A 17,753-nucleotide genomic window follows, 5' to 3' on the forward strand; every position below is an offset into this window, starting at 1 on the left:
ACCTTATTAATTAGACAGAAGCCAAAACTCATAGATTTGTCTGTGAATAATCCTAATTTCAGTCTTTTAAAATTCTTGTTGAATATTTTAAAGGAGAGTCTACTAAAGAAATAATTAAAACATCCTGAGTAAAAAGAGCACTAAGTTACGTATTTAAACAGATATAATGGACTCTTCTCCTACATAAAAGTTCATATTGCATTTTTGGGCTGAAACTGCTGGTTTGAGAGGTGCTAAGAGATATTTTTTTATGATACATTGCATTAGTTTATTTTTTTCTGCAGCCTCCTCCTGTATTGACACTACACCTGAGAGACCATGTCTTTACCTTACCACATGAGAGCACTAATACTGAATCCATGTTATCTGGTATTCACTTGGGGCTCTTCACAACCCAAGAGAACCAACAAGCTTACAGACAGTCTTTGATAGAAACTCATCATGTGCTTTCATGGTATGAACAATATTTTCACCTTCTATAAAAACTAAACCCAAGATTAAGTGAGTTACCTAAAGCTAAAAAAAAAAAAAAAAAGAAAGGAACCATGTAAAGAAATCCAGTAAGGTATACTAAGAACTGACTAAACCTACCTATCTACGCTTGTGAGAGTCTATTAGTCCACCTGTCTATCTATCTACCTACCTACCTACCTGTGTCAAAATTAATGAAAGACAATAAAGACAACAGAGTGCCCACAATGAGTGCCCAAGATCACTGTACTTTGGGGAAAGATTCTCCCTGCTATTAAAGATGCCATGAGTTTGATTAAACTACCTAATTTTGAAGCTCAAATCATTTTATATACATAGTATGGTTATCAGTAAAGCAAGATTAAATTCCAGGGTTGACTAAGCATCAGTTTCATACAATAGGCTGCAGTGATTACGCCACAGATTTTTTTCACTGCAGAGCTATGAAGATATGACATATGTTTAAGAAGTTTCCATAAGCAGCAACACATTTTGCATGTAGGAATAGTATGAATGCTCATCAGTGTAACACTGTAGATAAAAATCTGAATTCTTTACAGGTATCTTCAGCATTATCCACTGAAAAACATTACCCACTGGTTTACAATGGAAATTTTCTAAGACATTAAGACAACCCAAACACTAAGACATCCTACAGAACATTGTGCCTGCTAAGCCTTAATTAGGTAAAGAAAAATTCAGAACAAAACAAAGCTACAAGTTCAGGTGTCGTGCAGAGCCACTGCGAAAGTGCCTTGATGCAATATGGATTGAAAATTAAGTTTCAACTCCTGTTCAACTCCCTGCTGCAAGCAACTAGGCTCCACATACTTCTATTTACTTTATACTACCTTGAGATTAGAGCTACAGATCCTGTATTTGATAAAGACCGCACAGGATGGAAGTCCAAGAGCAAGTCAAGCTGCAAAGGACGTGCTGCAGACAAAACCCTACCTGTGACTCCTGCTGGCACACCAGGTCATGTATTTACTCTTTACTGAGGGCTAAGCCTTAACTCACAGGTTACCACACAATGCAGAACCACATCTATTACCACAATTGCAGCTTTACAACAAATTTACTTCATAAACTCGTAGTGTATAACAGTGAATGTTTCTGAAAAAGAACGGATTATCAGAGTTCATTTACTTTGGCTTTTTTATTTATATTACATATCATAAATCTTATGCATATTTTTATAAAATGTCATATGGAAATTTGATCCTATTTAAATATTTTTCAATATTTGCTATGAAATATAAAAAATTATTCTTAATTAAAAAAAGGATTTCATTTAGAACCCATTTGCTTCTTGAATTCTTAAACCATTGGCAAATACATAAATACACATCCAAAACTGGTAAGATACTATTTTTTTAATTCATAGAGAATTATCTACAAGGAGTTTAAAAAGCAGATTATGTTAGATAAATAAGGTATAAATCAAAATTTAACACAACACTTGCTCCTCCATGTCAATCTGCCCTTTCAAATTTTCCAAAACCTCTTTTCTTCCCATGAATGGGTTTCAACCTTATCATAAATACCCAGCAGATTCATGTATCATTTTGAGGGTTTAAAGAATGTCTCAGAAAACAGAAAATAAAAGCCCCATGTCCTAACTAATTTTCAATCTGCATTCAAGTGTACAAGGCTACTCTTTTAGTAACATCTTTCTCATGTTTTGTAATTCCAACATTGAAATCCCACTGAAATATTTGCCATATTAATGCATATTAAACAAATTCATTGCAGTAAACGTATAAAATATTTACAACCTGATCATTGTTGCACAGACAAAACTTAAAAGCAATATAAATACAACTATTAGCCAGTTTATACAGAAGGGGGTATGATGAAGGCTCTGAGGAATGAGGCAGAATTTTCAGTAGATTTCCAAAAGGAAACAAGTGTGCAAAAACACTGAAGAGTAATGCAGTGATCTAATCTTTCAGCCTCCAATATACTTCTTCATCAGAACTTCATCTATATTAAACTCCTGCTTTCTATACCTGAACAGCACATGTTCACTGATCTGCCACAGAGCAGAATGCTGGATGAAACACAAAGAGCATCCTTGAATTGGCAAAGAGTCAGAAAGAGAAGCATTCAAATATGTCAGTACTATGTTATTTTAAAAACACAGGTACAAATGCTATGGAGCTAAACAGGATTTAAAGGTAACTTATTTGGTAATCTTTTAACTTTTGGCATTGTTTTCTGAAATAAAAGGTTTTCTGCTTCTGAAAGTATTTAAGAAGAGTCAACAAAAAAGAAAATATGGTTAAAATACAGGATGCATTTAGCAAAGCTGATTCACCAGTGGAACCAGACTGCTACACATCTCTCAAAATTTCTTCTCTAGAAGAAATCTCCTAAATAAAATTTTGTTTTATACCCAAAATGATAGCATCTTAACTAAAGGAGAAGAGCATCCTCATAAGGAACAGCCAGAGGATGAGTGGCAGATGAATAGTTTTCTCTCATTTTTTAAATAGGATTAAAAGTAACCAAACAACAAATCTCCAACATAGTGCAAATTACAGCTGTTGAAATTAAAATGACCCCACACAGCCAAAAAGGTGTAGCACTGCTGAAATTTGACAGCTATTAGCTGGAAGAAGAAATGCTGGAATTTGTACAGCTCAAATCTTCATAATAAAACAATCACCTTTAATATAGAAAAGTCTATCTGAGAAGAGCAATTACACAGATTTAGGAAGAAGAGATTGCACTTTGTTGCTTGTCATGTTAGAAGGTACAGGCATATTTGTTTAGGAATAACAATAAAACAGCTGACGCCACTGCATTGCTATCAGCATACACTATCATTTCAGCAACTACAAAAGACAAAAAAAGTAGACTAAAAAACAGAAAAGCTCACCACTTCTTCATGCCTGCATTTTCTCACATTAATTCCATTAATCTGTTATTAAAAAGATAAAGAGAAGACTTACTCTACATTTCATAAGCATAGATTTCATTTCACTTTTCTAGAAAAATACAGACAAAATAATTTGCAGTTTTACTCACCTGCAGAATTGCATCTCCTATAAAGAGCAAACCTGAAAGTTCCGCTGAAAACAGAAAGCATATTTTTCACTCACTTAGTACAAAACATCCAACATTTTTTGTACAAAAATTTTATTTAATTTAAGTCTTCTGCATAATTTTTTAAATTTTCAAACAAAAACATGATAAAAAGTCCAACATAAAACTTCCAATAAAATTACTCGTATTTTATTTTTAAAATTCCAAATATTTGTCTATCAGTGTTACAATAAAAGAGGCTATTCAGCTCAAGCACACAACTATGAAACTTCATCCATCAGTCACTAGCACCTTTCAGGCCATTCTGGTAAGGTGGGCCATATTTTTCTGAATAGAAAATGACTGCAGGACTCGGTCTTATTTGCCTGTGAGAGATAATTTCTTACAAAGAGAAAAAAGCAACATGGAGACTTCAGGGATACTCATGAATAACAAATTGAATTTTTAGATTTTTTCCAAAGATAAAGGACCCTTTAGATTTTGCATCTTTGATAAATTCTGATAAATAATAGGGACTATTAATGCTGGATAACACTTACATATGCTGAAGAGCTACAAAGTAAATATATTGTAAAACAATCACCAGCCAAACTGAATGTGATTTTAAGAAAAAAGTTGCATCACAACGAAATTTATAAAATCTAATTCTACACTTCCAATTTTTAAACACTGTGCTCCATTTCAGAGCTATTTCGTTCAAATACACCTTATAAGCATATCAGAAATATAACAAAGATTATTTGTCTGTAAAGACATTAATAACCTTTGAGAACATGAACATGAGAACTACAGGATACTAACAGATTACATGTAATTATTACCTATAGCACTCCATATCAACATAGAGAGACTGTCTGAAAAAATCTAGTATTGGACTTGATCCAAAAACTTTACATATTTATATGAGCTGCAAAACCGGAATCAATATTGATGTAAATTATGATACTCAAGTCCTTGTTTGGTGGAATGATCCTATTAGCTGTATTTAAAAACAGATGGTTAAAATTTTGCAGGACAGATATTTTCATTTATTTTGAGGCATAGGCTTCGGGTCAAACAGCATTTTCTCTATCAAAGTTCTCTAGTCCAGGAACACAGCATGACACTTTCTACATCACAAGACAGCAGTCTCCTACAAAAGAGATATCCCTCAAAACTAGCTCTGCAAAAATCAGCAATATTTTTATTGAAAGCAGTAATGAAAATTATATCACAGCTAGGTATTGGGGCTAGAAACAATGCAACAGCTACTGCAGCAAAAAAACTTATGACAGAAATAAAATTGCACTTCAGTGTGCTCAATTAAACTGAAGTATATCTTTCTTATTTTTCCTGCAGTGCTTAATAGCATTTTAATAGGTACTGCATGTAATACATGCCACATCTTTATGTATTAGTTACATGTATACTGAAAAGACTGTAGTCACAAGTATAAACTCTTAAGGTTAACCTTATTGCCTTCCTTAGGGATTCACTCCATGCTACTCCTTATTCTCCCTAACTCCAACTTTTACATCTATCTCTCAGGGTTGGATTTTGGCTCTCAATATGCTGATTCTTCCATACCTCTCTATCTGAGTGGGTGAGTAAGAAACTTTTTTTTTTTAATACTGACACATTTTAGTTGAGGAGAAGCTGAGTTCTAGAATTATTGCATTACAGATGGAGGGGAATGTTTCCAAGTTTGCATTTCCGGCCTTATACAGTTACATACAAATGTAACAAAGATATTAAGTACACATTATTAGTACTGGTTCATGACCTCCCTCCTTCATACTTGTGAACATCTTGAGCTGTTTAACTATTATCCATGTATCATTCCAATAATTTCAAAATGTTGCCAGTTAAATCAATACAGAAATTCAGCACCAGTTCTGTTCCTAATAAAAATAAGGATGGCCAAAACTTTATGCAGTACTCAAAGTAGTCTAAATACAACCCGAGTAACCAGGTTAAAAAGTCATGCATTCTCCTGCTGTGTTACAATGATTTAAGAGCCAAACATTTAATCTGTTACAACTTCCAGACAATAATTACTGGGAAGTCAAAGCCACTAAATCATTGCTTTTTATAAAATTTATTAAGCATTTTCATTCTATTGATACTTTCCTATTTCTTTCCCATACTTTCTATTTCTTTTCTAATACTTTCCTATTACTTTACTATTTCTATTTTCTAAAAAATAAAAATAAAGATTGAAGACTTAAAAAGTATTCCAAATATCAATTCTCTACTTTTTCAGAAAAATTTTCTGAGGAAGAGAGAGATCATAAAGACATGGGAGAGAAAGGGTTCAACAACAGTATTTGTTATAATATTGACTAAAGAATTTCAAGATTTAATGCATCTTTTTCTAAAGAGAACATTAAAGTACAGTGTAATAAGCTGATACCCGATACCCACCTCTTTGTTCTTTGGAAATCTTAGAAATGACCACTGGAATATTATGTTCTGCTCCACCCTGAAAACAAAATAAAGAGCAATCTTTGTGAGTCACTAAAAATATCTTTATCACCTAAAGTTATATTTTACCCTTTCTCTATATACAGTTTTTAGAGAGACTGAGCAAATAACTCTGATTCTGCAATTCTTCTTTTTCTAATGAATATTTGACTGTGATTAAGTCCTTATTGTCTCACATAAATAAGTTGCCATCATTAGCTCGGGAAGTGAATTCAGAACTCTACCAGACATGAAGGACATCAGTTTCTGTGAATTCTGGAGAGCCTAATGTATGAAATGTGTCCTGTAAAAGCAGAATGGACATCCAGCTATAATGGCAATCACACTGTGACCACTTAGTTTTCATGCTGGCAAGAAGGAGGTAAACAAAAGCACAAGAAAGAAGGTTTAGACTTTTCATGTCAAAAGCAGCCTTTATTTGTTTCTGTCTGTCACACAAGCACAAAGAGTGAAGAAAGCAGTGGCATAAGTAATATGGAACAGAAAAAGAAGCATTAAGAAATGGAACAGTAGGTGTTCAATAATGGGGAGAAATAAAGGAAAACCAGATGATAGTTTCAACAGTTCGACAACAATTCAATGCTGTTGCTTCATTCAATTTATCCTGTTGGGACTGGAAATATTTATGGTGCTTAAGAAAAAAGTAATAAAAATAAACCTTAAATGAAAAGGAAATTCAAAGGAAGGTAAAGGCAAAAATACAGAGAGACACAAATACTTTTTTCTCTGCCAAGGGCATCAAAGCATACACTCAAATGCAAGCTGAACCAATTCAGGTCACCAGAAACCAATGTCTGCCACACTGTTGTTTTGACTAGGAATACTGGTTAAGTGTTTTCTTACTCTTCTTTTCTGCAGACAGATTTTACTTCGGAAATGATGGCTTTTATAGGTCCAGGCACCCTGTGTCAAGTTGGGAAAAGGACTGACACGTGTATTTCAATCCCTAAGGAACAGCACACATCCCTTCTTCATGCAGTATCAAAGTGTTTGAAACTGAACAGACTCCTGCACTCAACACCTCTTTCTGTCATGGAATAAAGATTAATTTCCTGTGTAGCCACAGAATGCTAAATAGGATAAATATTCCTTTTGCTAGTGTCTATCAATGCAAATGGCCCTAAAACCACTGAGTTAATGGGGATCTCAGCAATATTACAACAATTATATGTCTACAGGTAAAGTTCTTCTTGCATTGCATGAGATATGTGTTGACAAGCATGGAACACATTGCTACTATATCTTGCTGAATATCTTTCAATAGTTTTCACCAGAGGAACAGCAACAGTAAAAGCTGGATTCACTGCAGATAATGAGTTCAAGCTCACTAAATTCATAAGTTTTAACCTATACCCTCCAAAGTTTCTAGTCACATGCAAATTTAATTTCTTCAAAACTTTTCAAACAAACAGAAAAAATAACTGTGTCACTTTCTTCCTAAGCCTCCAATGTTACACACATGTTGCAATATCCAGGATACTTAAAGCCCAGCAAAGAAGTGTGAGGTTTAAAACGGCCTCCCTGCCTCCTTAGATCTAATGCTCCCTTAAAGTAGGAAATTACGTTTATTACTAAGCCAGCCTGCAATGCACACAACATGATTATTCCTCTCTCATTGTATTGAATCCACTTAAACCCATTTACACTAAAGATCTGAGGAAGCTTTCAGTACTTTCCTACTGAAGTGAATTATCTCTTCTCATTGCATCCGAGTCTGACCTGTATGAAGGCTTCTTTTTAAATCAGTAAAAGGACTTAGTACCTGCTGTTCTAAGAAACAAAAAATCAAAACTGGAAACAGTAAATAGTTGGCCAACTACCTATACCCAGTCACTATTAGCAATTTGCAGCAAACTGTGGGTATTCTGCCAACACCTTGTTGAATACTACTTCGGGTTGCCATTGCAGCCTTGCATTTTGCATTCTCCATACTTGATTCTCTGTCCTGTAGACAAAGAAGTGTATGCATGTCTAAAATCTGGTTTTACAGTCTCAGGGGATACTCTTCTGAAGAAACCTCTGGGAAAAGAGGCAACTTTTTCACTGCTTTAAATTTTCTCTTCCTCCAGTACAGACATGTAATTATAACCTCAGACCAGGGGATGGACAGAAATACATCAAATAGTGCTGCTGAAGACTTAATGGCTCAGACCTCTGCCAGACTCTAACAATGATCTTTGTCAAGCAAATTTTCTTTGTCACTTTTCCTCAAGCAGGGATAAATCTGGAATGACAGCAGATTCCCACCTGCAGAGGTGGTCCTGCTAGAAGGGGCAGAGGAAGCTCTAATCACTGGCAGCTGTTTGAAGGTCACTGTCCTGAATGTTGGCCACTACTGGTGAGAGGTCACCCACACCCCCTTTCAAAGTGTCACCTGATACACTCCTAAAGGTTTTTTCTTATCCCAGTTTTTATGGGCAAGAGTTTTTTTCAGAAGTTTTTGACATATGAAAAATAGGGCAATTGAAAGCAGTAACTTTATTGACAAAGGCTGGAGGCATTTGGTTCTAAGTATAACAAGGAAATCAGTTTTTTATTTTCTAAAGAAAAAAAAGAGTTTATAAAAGATCAGACCAATTGTTGGACTTTACCATCATCAGAGTTAGACAATGTTGGGAACTATGACTTCATAGTAAAAGGAAGCATTTCCACTAGCAAAAATAGCTTTAAGATCTATGGACACTGAATTTTTCATTTAAATTAAATTAGAAAGTCAAACTGAATCTCAGAGGATCTGTTATGCTGTTCACCATTTTAAAAGAATGATCAAAACAGAGGCAGAATAATGGCAGTGTACTGAGCCCTGGTAGACAGAAGTCAGACTGCAACCAAAAACCTCAATTTGTTTAATAAACCCTCAATTTTGTTGCCTATTTCTTCAGGAACACTACACTCCAATTATTGAACAACAGAATGTTCTTTCAGAAATCACACACCGAGAAGCCTCTTTTGTCAAGATTCTGCATCTCAAACTTGTCAGAGATTTGATAAATTACTGAAATACTACATTTTCCAAATTCTATATCTATGGCTATTCCTCCACAAACAAACATTTGACAGGATGCTTCAGAAAAAAGAAAATTATTCTTTCAGGAGAGTGTAAACCAGAGCAGGTCTGCTTCAAGTTAAAGCACAGTTTCACCACTAACTTCAGCTAAGAGATACAGCCACACACCAGGTTTTCAAGCCCTAAAGGGTGGATTATAATCTATTTCTGAAAGGGCTGAAGTTTAGGTCTTGGACAAAATCAACCTTATAAACAGGGTTTTTCTTAAGCAGTTAGCTAAATCTCTGATTTTTACAAATACATTTGGAATATCCAAGTTGGAAGAGTTTCCCTCATAGACAGGTAAAAAAAATAATTTTGGCATTATTAGGAATTTGTTCCCTGCTCTTCAGAAAAAGAATAATTCCAAGGGTTTAAAATACTTGCAGTGGGATAAGACATTTTCAACATTTATTCAAAAGAAAGTTGAAAGGTGACTTTTTCATGTGAGTTTTCTGACAGTAAATGGATGTTTTAAGTTAGTAGGGAAAAAAAAAAAAAAGACAAGATAATGCCCCAGACCTGACAGCTGAAACTAGGCAAATTCATAACCAAGCCCAAGCAAGTATTCCAAAGTGAGTGTCATTAATCACTGTATTGATGTAATTAACACCTCAGATAAACAGCATCCTCTGACATACATCACAGCCAGAAAGCAAGTCCTCAAATAACCCCTGTCTTTAATTAGTCTGGGAGTAGTAAGACAACAGAAACTACTGTAGTTCAAGGGGCTATGGAAGTTATTCACATAAGGAGGAGAGGCCTGAGTGCTTCTCACTCCTTCAGAGGGACTTGTAAACCTCTACCTTCTGGCACAAATTCAAAATAATTACATTTCTACTTAAAATTAATCTTTTAATATAAGTTCAGGAAACTTACAAAAAAAACCAAAAACATAGCAGCAAACTTGTATTAATCTGCAAGAAGCAAACCATATTTGAATTTTAAAGAGAAAACTGGCACTTTTCAGAATATTTGGAACTGACATGTCATTTCATGCCATAAATAAAAAGTCCATTTCAGTGAGTCTTCATAAACTTTGCCTACTAAACTAAAAAAGAAAAATTGCTGTAAGTTCCTGTTCTAAGTAGTTTTTTACACTAGTTTAAAATTATAATAATTGAATTTATAATATTTTTTTTTAGATTGTGTTAGCTATCCAACCGCTTGTCCATCTTTGTGAGAATGTAGAACTACAAATAAAGGGACCTAGCAAAAAAGGTCCAACAAACAAAATGACTGGACAATTTGATTTTTAAAAAAATAAGTAATTTTAAAGTAATAAATCATACTAGCTGAAACACATGGACAGAACATCCTGGACCACAGAATTCAACTTTTCATTTTCATTATCTAATCTGTGCCATCCAAACAAGTTTGAGTTTCCTTTTTTAAAGAGAACTCTTTGCTCTTTTGAAGGGATTTCACCACCTGATTGCTAGTTATTTTAAAAAACGAAAAATTTTCTATTCACACCTGACTTTATGTATCTTCACCTTTCCAATACTTTGATTAATTTTGATCAAAATATCTATGATATATATAATCACAGAAAATAAATGTCTTACTCTAAAAAGTTAATAACTTAACTATTAATTTAAGAAAGACCATTGCACATTCTCTATTTATTTTATATTTCTAAGTGATGCTTTATTTTATGCAATGTACATAATACTTAAATTATGTGATCTTGAGATTGTCAGTGATACTGATTCTATATAGCTCATTGTAAATTATATGTAAAAATCAAGTATATTGACTCTTGAGATTTGCTCTCCAATCATCTAAAGTCCTTACTTAGCAACCAGTTTCTTCTTAGCAGCATTTAAATAAAACCACCTTTACACATACACTTCATTTTACACTGACATTCATTACTTCATTATTATTCAGTGTACTGTAACCTATAATGATACCAGAGGGGAAAAAAAAATTAAATGCTGTTGACCAAACTGAAGAGAAACTTTGGTGACAAAATAGCAATTAGTTTCCCTTGAACAGAGGTCTTCATGGGTCAACAAGATAACAGCAAGTGCACGAGTACATTTTTAAAAATTAATACTTCTATTCAGTCATATTCTTATCAATGACAACACAAATGCACATTTATCCTTCTTTTGAGTTACTTATAAGGTCAGTACCAGCAGATGTCATAGGAAAATCTATACTTGCACTTTATGTGCATAATTTAGGCCTCTTTGCATTCATGTGAAGTATGCTTCATTTTTTCCATTGCTATCTTGAGACTGAGAACTGCTGTGTGTAGAAGATAAAATTAATCTTGTGTTGTCTACACTCAGACTCAAAGCTAAGGTAAAGTTTTCAAAATCATACATTACAATGACAAAAATTATTAACCCTTCCTCCCTCTCCTAAATAGGATCATCTACACTTGTATATGTTCTTAAATCTTACTGACAAAAGCAAAAAACCACAGTAACATGATAAACTGCTGTCTGGGCTTGATCTATGGAAAAATAAACAATACAAGCATCCAATAACAATTTCTGTCCCACTAATGAATTGCAATGGATTAATGTGATATTCTCTGTAGCAGAATTGATGATGAACTTATTGGCTGTTCCTTGTGCCTGCCACTGTAATTTAGCATTCATTAATAACTATTTAAATTAGAGAGAAGATGAACAAGTACAGTCTATAGAGTTGAAAACACTTTGCAACTCTTACATCAAACCTTATTACAGAGTTGGTCAGCTTGAATTTTAAGGGAATGATTGCCTTCCATTCCATAGCGTAGCATAGCTCTAGTTGCCTGCTGTAACAGTATCTAACACACAAAAATTTGTTTCCTGTCTTGTTTCTAGTTCTCTAAAATAGTTTGGACACATTAACAGTAACACTGATTATATACAAAGACATGCCTTGTGTAATATGCAATAAATAGACCAAAAATATCATCTTACCTTTATACTTAATCCAAATCCTCCTACAGTCTGTCTTCTTATTGTTACTGTTCTTTCCTGGAAAAACGAAATCAAGTTTTGCTAGATTTAATGTCTTCTGCCAAAACAACTATATTCATACTTCAGTAAGTTGTTTCAACATTGATTTTTGTTGTTTTAATGAAGTTCTGAGTTCCTCAACTTAAAGTACCATGAAACCTATGCTCCACAGAAAAAAGACAAAGCCTGGAAGAAAAGAAGAGAGCCTGTGTCAAGAAAAAAAAAAAAAAAAAAAAAAAAAAAAAAAAAAAATCAATTGTTCAGTTCACACCATCCTAGCAAGTACTGTAATGCTTTAAAAAACCCCAGAACTTTGGATTTGGAAAATTATGGTACAACACATACGTTTCAGAGGTTAAGGCCTTGACTAGTCCTAAACTGGTCCCATCTGCAGATTGATCTGCAGATCTTCAACTACATGTTGAAGTACATACAGTTCACTCCTGCAGTGCATTTCTCAATTCAGTTTCATCTGAAAGGAAAGCAACTTTTGCACCCCATGAAAGGAAAGCAACTTTTGCATGCCAAGACCAGTCACTGATGTTAACCAAAGCCTAACAAGTGCACACATTGCATGAATTCATTTCAAAGCACAGTAAAAATCCAAATTAAAAAAAAAAACAAAGCAAAACAAAAAAAACCCAAAAACCAAAACCACCAGAAGGTGATACAAAAAGAGCCACTGCTGATATCAGAGTAATACTTTAACAATCATAAGCCATAACCTACAATTATTAAAAGCAGCCCATCTTTTTCCTTCTATTGCTTATCTAAAAATTTGTGCTGTAAAAACTGTCTCAGATATAAACATTTACCAAAAAGACTTTTTTTGGGTTTTTTTTTCAACTCTCTCTGTTGACTTTATAACTCCAGATCATTTAGAATTAGATTATTTAGGTAGTGGTGAAATAATGTATTAGCAGATATACCAAATATCAAGATTCAGATATAACAATTTTGTAGATTTTTGAATGCTCTCTACATGTGGTCTAGATTTTATACTCATTTAATTACCTATTATGCTATTATCAATTCGTGGCATAAGTCTGCATGCATGTGACATTTAACTATATTTATTTCAACACAATTAGCATAGATGGTCAGTGTCAGTCAGATTTTAATAGATCATCAAGAATGTAGCAGTGACAGATAGGATGAAATACATACAGATGTATTTTTTTCTTCCCTACTTCATTTACAGAAAGGGAAATAAAGGAGGTACGACATAAAAGTTTTGGAAAACTGTTATTTCAGAAATTTGATGAAAATCAAGTCATCTTATTTATTTTTTCACATTTGTGACCAATATGAACTGAGTAACTGTGGAAAGAACAAGGGTAGACTCATCCACTATTTTGGACTGAAAGACAAATTGGATTGCCTAAAATGAGACTACCATTTATTCATTTAGGCTAATGCTTGCAAAATGCAAAATGCTTGTAAATATTTATTCTAAGAAAAAGGTATATATTTTGCTGTTAAATAACTAAACTTTTCAATTTTTTTTTTTAATATAAACCTCTAAAAAGGAACTTTCATAATGCAGTTCCCACAGATTGAGTTTAGACCACAGACTGTACTCAGAAAACCTAGAAAACCTTTTGTCTGTCACAGTGTCAGATGCAGGCAATGGTGTTGACAATATATTCAGGATAAACCAATACAAGCCACAGTCTTCTGTGTGGTCTAAGCTGAGTTTACATAAATGAACAGAAAACACTCAGCTGTGGCTCCACTGGGAGCTATATTTTTCCTGTTAACTTTATCTTGTTTCCACCTCCAGCTTGTGCTGAACATGGAGTTAAGAACATGAACTTGACTTGTGCACTCTTGTCAATATATTCTGTTATTTTTTGTTATACACGCTCAAATCAAATAGAACAGACTTGTGCTAAGATGACATTGAAAAATAGCAACCTTTCACTAAACTGGCTTGAACTGGCTAGTGTTACATCAACCATGAATGGAATTAAGGACAACACATGGATTAAATTTCAAGCAAAGTAATATTCTCAGTGAAAAACATGTAACTTCATAAAATTTGTAGTTCATGATATGTCAGTAGTCACTGTAAATAATTCATGATGTGTCAGTAGTCAGTGTAAACACTGGCATCTAAACATATTCTAAGCTGATGCCACATTTTTAAAAAACCTAATAGAAAACTATACTGCAGAATATTTCTGTCCTTGTTGTCTTTCTTAGCCCAACATGTGCCTAAGTACCCATAAAAAAGTACTGACATAAAAGAGTCAATAAAACACACTTTTTGGTTTTCACTCATGCAAAGGCAGAATCAAGATAGTCCTGAAAACACTTGATCCAGGGTCTTCTGTGAGTTTGCAAATGCTGTCTGACAGAAAACTAGAAAGATTTCACACTGGAGTTCAGCATCATTTCTTTATGTGAAAAAAAGTCATGCTAGCATGGAAGATTTCTAAATAGGCAAAACTGAATAGAAGTAAGGAAGAAAACCAGAAAAATTTCAAGACAGCATAAAGTATCAGAGGGTTTTGCCTTGTATTTTTGCTAGTTTCTTTTCTATCTCCATTGAAATTTGATCTTAAATATTTTGGGACCAGAGAGTTACTGAACTGAATTTCACTTCAAAAACATAATGCAAAGTAGATTCACTTCAGTGATGTGTGATATGCAGGGAAGGCATTGCATTCTATTTAATCTAGGCTACATAAACACACCTCTCAGTCCTACAATAAAGAAATAACACTTTTCTTATTTGCAGAATTGCATTTTCTTTACATAAGTTAGCTAACAATAACAAACATGCAAATGATCTTCAAAAGTACAAATCAGAATTACATACAAGTTGTATATTTCTTTATTAAAGCACCAATAATCCCCTAGTCTGCAATTTAAAACCCCATATAAGCCTTATAGTGAAACAGCATTTGCAGAACAGTAAGAAGCATAAGACATTTCATACACCTTTTTTTTAGGTTGGGATAAAGCCCCAGCTCTAATCAGCCATTGGTCAATGCAAGTTTACTTTTGTAATTGATAAATTTTTGTAATCGATAAAGAAAAATAAACATATCCAATACTGGTGGGTCAAAGCAGATGTCCAAATTAGGTATTAATTAACTGCATCGAGTATAGAGGCAGGATGTCAAATTTAGCCTGAAAAAGATAAATCCCTCCCTTTTGACTTACAAAGTAGCTTGAGTCAGTATTTTCATGATAGATACTTGCTTTGAAATGTTTGAGCAGAAAACTCCTTTATCTAAGTAAGGAGAGCTTAAGGAGGTTTTGTCTAACTCCTTTGATCTGCACATGGCTTATTTTATGTAACCATCAAAAACCCCAAACCAAGCTTAACTTTCAGTGCCATTTTCAACCCAGGTAAATGGAATATACCTTGTCAACAAAGCAATATATTTTAATTTAAAGTATTTTTACTGTAATGATTAATGCACAAAATAAATTTAACCAGCAATCTGAAGCAAATTATTTTGTTCTGATGCCTTTAATTAGCATTTCAATTGAACAATAACAATAATAAAATGCTTTTCTCTGGTCTAATAGCTTTAAGTTCTTAAAAAGATTTATAACTATTCATTAATAAAACACAGCAAGAACTCTGGAGGCAAAAAGATTTTGTACAAGTGACAAAGTGCTCTAAGTATCCTGACTGACTATTTTGTTGTTCAGGTAAAAAATACTGATGTTCTGTTGATTCTTGTGTGTTCCCCTCTTTTTGCATCACATGATATTCTATGAATTTGCAGTGGTTTTGCAAATTCCAAAAGCAACTTCATTTCCAACTTTACAAAATAAAACTTGGTTGAGATGAAAAGATACTTAGTTCACTATCAAGACTGCACAAAGAGTTCTGTGAGCTTGTAATTCCATTTTCACACTTGTTATCTACATGATATGAAACAGAAGGAAGGTTAGAGCTCCTAGGACTCCTAAAAGTAAGATTCAGAGTAGTGTTCTTGCTGTTTCCTGGAACAGAACAAAAGTAGTTATCATTTTATTGAAAAACACAAAGCTGCTGCCGTGCTGTCAGCATTTTCCATGTGTCTCAGAAAATTGACTGGAAAGGACAGCAAAGAGTTTTGCCAAAAAAAAAAAAATTCTTCCTCAGAGCTATGCAGTGAAAGAGAAACAATGTGTTTGAGGCTTTCATTAAAGAGATACTAATATTTCTTAAAATCCATATGATCTTCTGGGGAACATAAATGTCTTCGTTATGTAAGATCAGAAGTGAAGAGTGACCATGTGAGCACAGAGCAACATAAACAGAGAGGAAAGGAAAACAGAATCCTAGATAATCATTAACTATTTATATTTAGTCAAGAGTTAATGTTATTTTTAAGTTAGATCTTGGAGCAGAGTAAAAATTCAAGTATTTCATATTGAATGGCAAATGATGCAAAAGAAAGCTTATAGTTATTTAACTGACTCTTAAAAAATATTTTGTTAGCTATTATTTCAAACTATCTATCTTGTATAATATAAAGCAGTCATCTAATGGGATCTAATAATCTAATACTGTGTCTCTATGAAAGAAGTCAAACACACGTTGAACAAAAGGATGAAGAAACTTCAAAAATCTTCACAAAACTGACTTAACAGCATGTGAAACTTAAATATACCATTTCTCCACCTTATTCTCAGTGTGTGGTTATTCATCTGGTGAGTCTGGAGATTCATCTCACAAGAGTAAAGGTATAAAGAATTAGTTTGTCTAGGTACAGACAGAAAAGAAGACCTCTCTTTTCAGAGGATTAGAAGAGAGACCAAGGTATTTTACATATGGAAGAAAATGATAAAAAGCTAAAGGTTTGAAGCACAAAACAGGAGGTGGGGAAAAAAGGAATAGACATGGAGAGGAATCTACAATAGTACAGTGACATGGAAGATGTAGGTGGAAAAATGGAGGAAAATATTAGAACATAAATTTTAAAATGAAATAGTATAAAGATAAAATCAAAACATTGGCAGCAACATCATAGATCAGCCTGGTAACATTTAATGCCAAAATACATTCAAGTTCACACTCTCATATAATTTATCAGTTACTAGTAATCCTACTAAACTTTGAAATAAGAAAATATAATGTAGATTTTTAAAATTTTATTGAATCCTTACATACATTTTCAAGAGGACTCATTGAGTCCTCTTTTTGATAATGCTTTGCTCTTTCCTAGTGACATTTCTTTGGATTAATTTACCTGGGCAGGCTTCATACTCATTCTGAGTGTAAAGGACACAGGACACAGGTCAGCCACATTTCCAATTTGAATTAATAGTGTTAACAAGGTCTGCCAGCACACTTGCTCATCTGCTACCAACTTCCATCATGTGGCATTTGAAGCTTGTCTCATTATTTCAGTTCTTTGTGCAGCTGGAGGAGCCTGGCAGTAAGGGAGGGCTGCAACCTGCCTGGCCAACTGGAAATCCCCCTTCCTCTGCATCTATGCTGGAAACTGAGGGTGGCAAACATAGCAGTGTCATGTAGGCTGTATACAGTGACTAGAATAAAAAAAAAGCTCTCAACCCTTCATACTTCAAAATGTTTCTGGTCCGGCAGCGTACGCTTGAAAGCTGAAACACTCACCTAAATATCTACTTATAAAATTCCACTCATACTATTGTCTCACTTCAGAAATACTGCATTTCTTAGTATAAAAACAAAAGAGAAACAAACCTATAAACCCATGGTCAGGATCTGAACTCCCACCAGGTTTTGTAAGGAACATTCTCTGTAGTTTCCAGCTACTGCCTTACATCAT

At 33.8% G+C, this 17,753-nt stretch overlaps 1 protein-coding gene across 2 annotated transcripts in view; it reads right to left on the reverse strand.

The window, feature by feature from the left end:
* The window catches only part of SNTG1 (syntrophin gamma 1), a 311,971-nt gene that overhangs the window by 120,149 nt on the left and 174,069 nt on the right, over positions 1-17,753 (reverse strand). For both annotated transcript variants that reach the window (XM_054284649.1, XM_054284651.1), the window contains exons 4-7: positions 11,956-12,012; positions 5,926-5,983; positions 3,505-3,548; positions 3,356-3,397 (exon numbers count right to left, since the gene is read on the reverse strand). In XM_054284649.1, coding sequence (XP_054140624.1) covers positions 3,356-3,397; positions 3,505-3,548; positions 5,926-5,983; positions 11,956-12,012 — 201 coding nt within the window. The remainder of the gene's footprint in view (positions 1-3,355; positions 3,398-3,504; positions 3,549-5,925; positions 5,984-11,955; positions 12,013-17,753) is intronic.

Source organism: Melozone crissalis, unplaced genomic scaffold (assembly GCF_028551555.1).
Source record: "Melozone crissalis strain CALT ecotype California unplaced genomic scaffold, PUWL_Pcris_2 ptg000042l_1, whole genome shotgun sequence".
NCBI classification, from domain to species: Eukaryota; Metazoa; Chordata; class Aves; order Passeriformes; family Passerellidae; genus Melozone; species Melozone crissalis.